Source organism: Haemorhous mexicanus, chromosome 34 (assembly GCF_027477595.1).
Source record: "Haemorhous mexicanus isolate bHaeMex1 chromosome 34, bHaeMex1.pri, whole genome shotgun sequence".
Taxonomy (NCBI): domain Eukaryota; kingdom Metazoa; phylum Chordata; class Aves; order Passeriformes; family Fringillidae; genus Haemorhous; species Haemorhous mexicanus.
Genome location: NC_082374.1, coordinates 1,743,541 through 1,753,471, shown reverse-complemented (window position 1 = coordinate 1,753,471; position 9,931 = coordinate 1,743,541). Strand labels below are relative to the sequence as shown.

At 57.4% G+C, this 9,931-nt stretch overlaps 1 protein-coding gene across 1 annotated transcript in view; it reads right to left on the bottom strand.

The window, feature by feature from the left end:
* LOC132340886 (calmodulin-regulated spectrin-associated protein 3-like) overlaps nt 1-9,931 on the bottom strand; it is a 32,364-nt gene that overhangs the window by 2,056 nt on the left and 20,377 nt on the right. Inside the window, 11 exon segments of the mRNA XM_059872053.1 lie at nt 108-167; nt 498-821; nt 854-1,320; nt 1,323-1,668; nt 1,670-1,844; nt 4,197-4,270; nt 5,365-5,421; nt 6,043-6,046; nt 6,369-6,408; nt 6,972-7,065; nt 8,708-8,847. Of these exon segments, the coding sequence (XP_059728036.1) occupies nt 108-167; nt 498-821; nt 854-1,320; nt 1,323-1,668; nt 1,670-1,844; nt 4,197-4,270; nt 5,365-5,421; nt 6,043-6,046; nt 6,369-6,408; nt 6,972-7,065; nt 8,708-8,847 (1,781 nt within the window).

Below are 9,931 nucleotides of genomic sequence, written 5' to 3'. Positions count from 1 at the left end.
TCTGGATCTGACCCCAAATCTGACCCAAACTTCCCCAAATTTCGTCGAATCTGACCCAAATCTCCCCAAACTGACCCAAATTTCCTCGAATCTGACCCAAATCTCACCTCCTCCTCCTGCTCCTCCTGCTGCTCCTGGCCGTCGGCGAAGCGCAGCGAGCTGCGGGTCTGAATCTGACCCAAATCTGACCCAAATCTCCCCAAATTTCCTCGAATCTGACCCAAATTTCCCCAAATCTCCCCAAATCTGACCCAAATTTCCCCAAATCTGACCCAAATTCCTCGAATCTGCCCCCAAATCTCCCCAAACTGACCCAAATTTCCCAACTCTCACCTCCTCCTGCTCCTCCTGCTGCTCCTGGCCGTCGGCGAAGCGCAGCGAGCTGCGGGTCTGGATCTGACCCCAAACTGACCCAAATCTGACCCAAACTTCCCCAAATCTGACCCAAACTTCCCCAAATCTGACCCAAATTTCCTCGAATCTGACCCAAATCTCACCTCCTCCTGCTCCCCCTGCTGCTCCTGGCCGTCGGCGAAGCGCAGCGAGCTGCGGGTCTGCACGGGCACCTGGCTGGGCGAGAAGCGCCGCAGGTGAGGCAGCGTGTCCACGTCGTGGGGAGGGGTCAGCACCCGCGTCAGGGGCGGCAGCCGCAGCTCCGCGGGCCGGGGTCTCCTCGGGCTGCGGGGAGGGGGCTTGCGAGCCCCTCCGGTCGCGATTCCTCCCGTTGATATCGCGACAGAAGCAGCGGTTCCTCCTCCTCCTCCTCCTCCTCCTGCCGCCGGTGCTGGTGTCGAATTTCCCGCATTGTTGTTGTTGCTTCCTCCTTCGTCCTCCTCCTCCTCCTCCTCCGGGCTCCGGTGGGCGCTGGCGAGCCCGGGGTGTTTTTTGGGGGTGCCGAGGGGGTCTTGGAGGATTTGGGGAGGGGGATCACCCAAGCTTGGGGGGCTCCGTGGGGTCTCTGCTCCAGCAGGAGCCGCTCCTGTTGCTGCGTCAAACGTTGCATGTCCAACTGCAGCGAGCTCAGCGCCGCGCTCAGCCTGGCCACGGCAGCTTCGTATTGCCCGGGAGGGGCTTGAGGTGGTTTTTGAGGAGCCCCCAGACTCAATTCCTCCTCGGGAGGGGCGGGAGAAGCCCCCTCCTCATCTTGGCGGAGGCGTTGTAAAGCGTTTTGCCCCAGGCGCTGGCGGTGCTTGGCGAAAATGGCCTCGATTCGTTTTTTTTGAGCTTCGATGGCTCGGCGTTTCTCCTCCAAACGAGCTCCCAATTGCGACATCTCAGCGCTGAGACCCCCGCCCGATTCTGGGGGACCCCCGGGAGTGGTGGAGACCCCCCCCAAATTGACGCCGAGACCCCCAGGAGGATTGGAAGGGGCGGCACTGGTGGCTTCTTCCAGTTTCTTTTACGTTCGGCAAAACTGGTCATGGGACGGGGTGGATTTTGGGGAGGATTTTGGGGGGTCCCGGGAGGATTTTGGGGAGGATTTTGAGGGGTCCCGGGAGGATTTTGAGGGGTCCCAAGAGGATTTTGAGGAGGGGGAGGATCTGGGGAATGAAGGAAAAAAGCATCGGGGGCTCCATCGGGGAGGAGGCGCTCGGAGCTGTGGATGATCTGCAGCGCCTCCTCGATGCTGGGGGGCTCGGGGGGCTCGGGGACACCGTTGGGGACACCCGGGGGGGGTGGCAGGGGTGGCCCTGGGGGGGCGGCGGGGGGGGGCGAGGCTGTCGGAGCTGGCGGAGCGGGCGAGGGTCCCGGCGGGGACCCCCACGGGGTTGCCCATGACGATGTCGACGTCGCTGTCGAGGCCGAAGGGGATGCTGAAGGACACGGCTTGGGACAAGGGGTGGCTGGGAGGGGACAGAAAAAGGGGAGGGGGACACCCCAAAAGTGTCACCGAGGTGTCCCCAAAGTTGCTGGGTTAAAATGTGGGGCAAAATCACCTCAAATTGGAGATCAATCGGCCCAAATCTGAGCTAAATTTGACTCGAATCGCCCAAATTTGACCCAAATCGGACTCAAATCAACCCAAATTGGACCAAAGTCACCCCAAAACTGACCCCAGTCACCCCAAATCACCCCAAAACTGACCCCAGTCACCCCAAATCACCCCAAATCTGACCCAAATCACCCCAAATCTGACCCCAGTCACCCCAAATCTGATCCAAATCTGCCCCAAATCACCCCAAATCTGATCCAAATTCCCTCAAATCACCCCAAATCTGACCCAAATCTGATTCAAATCACCCCAAATCTGATCCAAATCACCCCAAATCTGATCCAAATTCCCTCAAATCACCCCAAAACTGACCCAAATCACCCCAAAACTGACCCAAATCATCCCAAATCTGATTCAAATCACCCCAAATCTGATTCAAATCACCCCAAATCTGATCCAAATCACCCCAAATCTGATCCAAATTCCCTCAAATCACCCCAAAACTGACCCAAATCATCCCAAATCTGATTCAAATCACCCCAAATCTGATCCAAATTCCCTCAAATCACCCCAAAACTGACCCAAATCACCCCAAAACTGACCCAAATCACCCCAAATCTGATTCAAATCACCCCAAATCTGATTCAAATTCCCTCAAATCACCCCAAAACTGACCCCAGTCACCCCAAATCTGACTCAAATCACCCCAAAATTGACCCCAGTCACCCCAATTCACCCCAAATCTGACTCAAATCACCCCAAATTTACTCAGAGGGCTCCAAATCTGCCCCCCAGCCCCAAAACACCTCAGGACCCTTCCCCAAATTCCCCTGGGGTCCCCCCAAAATCCCTCAGGACCCCCCCAAATCCCTCAGGACCCCCCAAATCCCCTTGGGACCCCCCCCCAAATCCCTCAGGACCCCCCAAATCCCCTTGGGACCCCCCCCCAAATCCCTCAGGACCCCCCCAAATCCCCTTGGGACCCCCCCCAAATCCCTCAGGACCCCCCAAATCCCTCAGGACCCCCCCCAAATCCCCCAGGACCCCCCAAATCCCCCCGGACCACCCCCAAATCTCCCCCAAATCCCTCAGGACCCCCCAAATCCCCTTGGGACCCCCCCCAAATCCCTCAGGACCTCCCAAATCCCCTTGGGACCCCCCCCAAATCCCTCAAGACCCCCCAAATTCACCCCCAATCCTCCCAAATCCCCCCCAAACCCCCCTAGGACACCCCCAAATCCCTCAGGACCCTCCCAAATCTCCCCCAAATCCCTCAGGATCCCCCAAACCCACCTGGGACCCCCACCAAATCCCCCAGGACCCCCTAAACCCACCTGGGACCCCCCCAAATCCTTCAAAAACCCCCTCAAATCCACCTGGGACCCCCTCCCAAATCCCCCAGGACCCCCCCAAATCCCCTCCAAATCCCTCAGGACACCCCAAACGCCCCTGGGACCCCCCCAAAGACCCCCAAATCCCTCAGGACCCCCCCCAAATCCCCCAGGACCCCCAAAATCCTCAGGACCCTCCCAACTCTCCCCCAAATCCCTCAGGACCCCCCCCAAACCCACTTGGGACCCCCCCAAATCCCCCCCAAATCCCTCAGGATCCCCCCAAACCCACCTTGGACTCACCCCAAATCCCTCAGGACCCCCAACCAAATCCCTGAGGACTCCCCAAACCCACCTGGGACCCCCCCAAATCCTTCAAAAACCCCCTCAAATCCAGCTGGGACCCCCCTCCCAAATCCCCCAGGACCCCCCCAAATCCCCTCCAAATCCCTCAGGAGCCCCCAAAACTCACCTAGAACCCCTCAAAGACCCCCAAATCCCTCAGGACCCCCCAAATCCCTCAGGACCCTCCCAAATCTCCCCCAAATCCCTCAGGACCCCCCCCAAAACCACTTGGGATCCCCCGCCCAAATCCCCCAGAACCCCCCAAACCCACCTGGGACCCCCCCAAACCCACCTGGGACCCCCCAAACCCTTCAAAAACCCCCTCAAATCCAGCTGGGACCCCCTCCCAAATCCCCCAGGACCCCCCCAAATCCCCTCAGGACCCCCCCCAAATCCCCCAGGACCCCTCAAATCCCTCAGGACCCCCCCCCAAATCCCCCAGGACCCCCCAAAATCCCTCAGGACCCCCCCAAACCCTCCCAGGACCCCCCCAAATCCCTCAGGACCCCCCCAAACCCTCCTAGGACCCCCCCAAATCCCTCAGGACCCCCCCCAAATCCCCCAGGACCCCCCAAATCCCCCCTCACCTGAGGGGTCTCTTGCTCCAGCCCTTCCCGAAGGCGTCGCCGTGGGGGAGGGAGGGGGGAGTGGGGCAGGAGCCCTTTGTGGGGAGGGGGGAGGGGAGGAGAAAAATGGGGTCACCCCCAGACCCCAATGACCCCCCCCAGCTCAGAGACCCCCCCCCCAAAAATCCCAATGAGCTCCCCCAGGATACCCCAAAAACCCCAATTCCCCCAAAACCCCCAAATTTTACCCCCAGGACCACCCAAAATCCTTCCCAGGACCCCCCCCAACCCCAAACCCCCCCTTCTGAGACCCCTCCCCAAATTTTTGGAGTCCCCCCAGACCCCCCCCAGCTCAGAGACCCCCCCAAAAATCCAATGAGCTCCCCTAGGATGCCCCAAAACCCCCAAAATCTCCCCAGGACCCCCCAAAATCCCTCCCCAATCCCAAATCCCCCTCTGGGACCCCTCCCCAAATTTTTGGGTCCCCTCAGACCCCCCAAGCTCAGAGACCCCCCCCCAAAAATCCCAATGAGCTCCCCCAGGATGCCCCAAAAACCCCAAAATCTCCCCCAGGACCCCCCAAAATCCCTCCCCAATCCCAAATCCCCTTCTGAGACCCCTCCCCAAATTTTTAGGGTCACCCCAGACCCCCCCCCAGCTCAGAGACTCCCCCAAAAATCCCAATGAGCTCCCCCAGGATGCCCCAAAAACCCCAAATTCCCCCAAAACCCCCAAATTTTACCCCCAGGACCATCCAAAATCCTTCCCAGGACCCCCCCCAATCCCAAATTCCCCTTCTGAGACCCCTCCCCAAATTTTTAGGGTTCCCCCAGACCCCCCCAGCTCAGAGACCCCCCCCAAAATCCCAATGAGCTCCCCCAGGATGCCCCAAAAATCCCAAATTCCCCAAAACCCCCAAATTTTACCCCCAGGATCGCCCAAAATCCCTCCCCAGACCCCCCCCAATCCCAAATCCCCTTCTGAGACCCCTCCCCAAATTTTTAGGTCCCCCCAGACCCCACCAGCTCAGAGACCCCCCCCCAAAAATCCCAATGAGCTCCCCCAGGATGCCCCAAAACCCCCAAAATCTCCCCCAGGACCCCCCAAAATCCCTCCCCAATCCCAAATCCCCCTCTGAGACCCCTCCCCAAATTTTTGGGTCCCCCCCAGATTTGGGGGGGGGTCTTACCTGGGGGTTGCCCCCCCCCTGCCAACAGGGGGGTGTCGGAAGTTGAAGCCAGGGGAGCTGTGGGGGGGTCATGGGGGGGTCAGTGATGCCCAAAAACCCCAAAAATTCACCCAAAGAAACCCAAAATTTCCTCCCAAAATCCCCCTCAAAAAACCCCTAAATTCCCCCGAAGAAACCCCAAAATCCCTCCCTCAAAAACTCCAATTTCCCCCCAAAATACCCCAAATTTGCCCTTCAAAAAACCCCAAAATCCCCCTAAAATACCCCAAAATCCCCAAATTCCTCCCTCAAAGAACCCCAAAATTCCCCTAAAATTCCCCCAAAATTCTTCCTTCAAAAAACCCCCAAATCCCCCAAAATCCCCCCAAAATTCCTCCCTCAAAGAACCCCAAAATCCCCTAAAATACCCCAAAATCCCCTCAAAAAACCCCAAAATCCCTCTCTCAAAAAACCCCAAAATCCCCCTAAAATTCCCCCAAAATTCTTCCCTCAAAGAACCCCAAAATCCCCCTAAAATACCCTAAAATCCCCTCAAAAAAACCCAAAATACCTCCCTCAAAAAACCCCAAAATCCCCCTAAAATTCCCCCAAAATCCCCTCAAAAAACCCCAAAATTCCTCCCTCAAAGAACCTCAAAATTCCCCTAAAATACCCCAAAACCCCCTCAAAAAAACCCACAATTCTTCCCTCAAAGAACCCCAAAATCCCCCTAAAATTCCCCCAAAATCCTTCCTTCAAAAAACCCCAAAATCCCCCTAAAATTTCCCCAAAATCCTTCCTTCAAAAAGCCCCCAAATCCCTCTCTCAAAAAAACCCAAAATCCCCCTAAAATTCCCCCAAAATTCTTCCCTCAAAGAACCCAAAATCCCCCTAAAATACCCTAAAATCCCCTCAAAAACCCCCAAAATTCTTCCCTCAAAGAACCCCAAAATCCCCCTAAAATCCTCCCAAAATCCTTCCCTCAAAAATCCCCAAAAACCCCAAAATCCCCCCAAATTCCTCACCTGCTTTTGGGGTTCGGGGCATCACCAGCAGCTGGAGATTCTGGGGGGGAGGGGAAATATTGGAAGGACCCCCCCCCCCCAAAATTTGGGGTGTCAGGACCCCTCACCCCACCCTAAAAAACCCTTTGGGGACCCCTCCCCAATTTGGGATCACCCCAAAATTTGGGGTCCCTTCCCCTCCCCCCATTTTAGGACCCCCCCAAACTTTGAGACCCCTCCCCATTTTTGGGGTTTGACCCCCCCCAAATTTGGGGTCCCTTCAGTCCCTCCCCCTCACTTTTAGGCTCCAAATTTTGGGGACCCCTCCCCATTTTTGGGATTTGACCCCTCTCCCCTAAATCTGGGGTCTCCCCCTCCTGACCCTCCCAAATTTTGGGGTCCCCCTACCTGACCCCTCCTAAATTTGGGGTCTCCCCACACCTGACCCCTCCCCCTCCCCAAATTTGGGGTCTTTTCAGTCCCTCCCCTTCAATTTTAGGCTCCCAATTTTTGGGACCCCTCCCCATTTTTGGGGTTTGATTCCCCTCCAAATCTGGGTTCTGCCCCCCCAAATTTGGGGTCCCCCCAACCTGACCCCCCCCCAAATTTGGGGTCCCCTCATACCTGAGCCCCCCCCCAGCTGCCGGGGGGTGACAAAGGGGGGTCTCAGCACCTCGAAGCACAGGAACAGCTCGGCCAGGAAGGCCCCCACGTTCAACTGGGGGCACAGGGGGGGGTCAGGGGGGCTCCCAGTATGGACCAGTACCCTCCCAGTACCCCCCAGTCCCTCCCAGTTCCCTCCAGTTCATCCCAATTCCCCCCCCTCAGGGCGGCCGCCATTTTGTCCCATTGCCCTCATTGCCTCCGTTCCCTCCCAGTTCACCAAATTTCTCCCAGTTTATCCCAGTTTCCCCCAGTTCACCCCACTTTCTCACAGCCTGTCTCAGTTTATTCCCAGTTTCACCCAGTTTATCCCAGTTTAACCAAGTTTCTCCCAGTTTCCCCCTCAGGACTGGCCGCCATTTTGTCCCATTGCCCTCATTGCCTCCGTTCCCTCCCAGTTCACCAAATTTCTCCCAATTTTGCCCAGTTTCTCCCAGTTTCCCCCACTTTATCCCAGTTTTATACCCAGTCCCTCCCAGTTTCTCCCCAGTTTATCCCCATTTATCCAGTTTCCCCCTCACGACTGGCTGCCATTTTGCCCCATTGCCCTTATTGCCTCCATTCTCTCCCAGTTCACCAAATTTCTCCCAGTTTCTCCCAGTTTGCCCAGTTTATCCCAGTTTCCCCCAGTCCCTCCCAGTTTCTGCCCAGTTTATCCCAGTTTTCTCCAGTTTCTCCCAGTTTCCCCCTCAGGACTGGCCGCCATTTTGTCCCATTGCCCTCATTGCTTCCATTCCCTCCCAGTTCACCACATTTCTCCCAGTTTGCCCAGTTTATCCCAGTTTGCCCCGGTCCCTCCCAGTTTCTCCCGGTTTCTCCTCATTTTCTCCCAGCTTCCCCCAGTTTATCCCAGTTTCCCCCTCAGGATTGGCCGCCATGTTCCTCCATTGCCCTCACTGCTCCCAGTCCCTCCCACTGCTCCCAGTCCCTCCCTGTTCACCCAGTTTAACCAGTTTCTCCAGTTTATCCCAGTTTAACCCAGTTTCTCACAGCTTGTCCCAGTTTTCCCCAGTTTAACCCCGTTTCTCCCAGTTTATCCCAATTTCCCCCCCTCAGGACTGGCCGCCATTTTGCCCCATTGCCCTCACTGCCTCCGTTCCCTCCCAGTTCACCGAAATTCTCCCAGTTTCCGCCAGTTTGCCCAGTTTATCCCAGTTCCCACCAGTTTGCCCAGTTTATCCCAGTTTCCCCTAGTCCCTCCCAGTTTAACCCAGTTTAACCCAGCTTAACCCACTTTCTTCCCAGTTTCCCCCTCAGGGCAGCCACCATGTTGCCCCATTGCCCCAGTTGCCCTCACTGCCCCCATTCCCTCCCAGTTTTCCCCAGTCCCTCCCAGTTTCCCCCAGTCCCTCCCAGTTTACCCCAGTTTCTCCCAGTTTCTCCTGGTCTCCCCCTCAGGGTGGCCACCATGTTGCCCCATTGCCCCAGTTGCCCTCACTGCCCCCATTCCCTCCCAGTTTTCCCCAGTCCCTCCCAGTTTCACTCACTCCCCACCCAGTTTACCCCAGTTTACCCCAGTTTCTCCCAGTTTCTCCTGGTCTCCTCCTCAGGGTGGCCGCCATGTTGCCCCATTGCCCCAGTTGCCCTCACTGCCCCCATTCCCTCCCAGTTTTCCCCAGTCCCTCCCAGTTTACCCCACTCCCCACCCAGTTTAACCCAGTTCAACCCAGTTTAACCCAGTTTAACCCAGTTTTTACCTTGAGGGCCGGCGCCATGTAGAGCAGGTCCTCCACGGCCAGGGGGCAGCGCGTGCGCAGGTGTCGCGCTCCGAAGTCGCGCACGAGCCCCAGATTGTGCAGCCGGTCCGGGAGCGCCAGCGGCGCCCCGAGGCGGATTTCTGGAAAATTCCAGAGGAAAAAAAGGGGGGGGTCGCACCCCAAAACCGACCCCAAAAACCCTCCCGGACCCCCTCCTCTATGGGACTTCCCTGTACCCTCCATTGGGACCCCCCCCTCCTCATTAGGACCCCAAGTTTTCCTCCTGTTTTCAACTCAGGACACCCTCAGTTGATTCCCCCAACCCCCCATGGCGCCCTCATGTTGGACTGGTGCAGATCACTGGAAAATTCCAGAACGTGGGGGTCACACGCCATAAAAGACCCCAAAAACCTCTCGGACCCGCCCGCATGGACCCACAACCCCCCAAAGACCCCCTTGTGTTCCCCTATTGGGACCGTCCCCATGGGACCCCATTTTCCCCATGGGAACCCCCCCCATGGCGCCCTCAGTTGGGCCATTCCGGATTGCTGGAAAATTCCACAATGAGGAGGGGGTCACACCCCAAAACAGACCCCAAAAACCCTTCAGACCCCCCACCATAGACCCACAACCCCCCAAAGACCTCCCTGTCTTTCTCTGTTGGGACCATCCACATGGGACCCCATATTCCCCATGGGACCCTCCATGGCGCCCTCAGGCCAGTGCGGATCAGTGGAAAATTCCAGAATGGGGGGGGGGGGGGGGTCACACCCCAAAACAGACCCCAAAAACCCTTCAGACCCCCCACCATGGACCAACAACACCCCCAAAGACCCCACCCCGTATTTTCCTATCAAAACTGTCCCATGGGACCCCATTTTCACCAAGGGATGCCCCCATGGTGCCCTCAGGTTGGGCTGATCCAGATCACTGGAAAATTCCAGAATAGGGGGAGGATCACACCTCAAAACCCACCCCAAAAGCCCTTCAAAACCCCACCACGGACACACAATTCTCCTAAAAAAAACCTTCAAAACCCCCTCCCATGTCCCCCCATTGAGACCCTCCCCATGGAACCCCCTGATTTCCCTATGGAACCCCCCCATGTCCCCCCTCAGATTGGTCCGGTCCAGCCGCACCACAGCGCCCCCTAGCGGATCCTTGCGTCAGGGCCCCCCCGCCCTTCACGGGACCCCAAAAAAACCCCCAAAAAACCCCAAAATC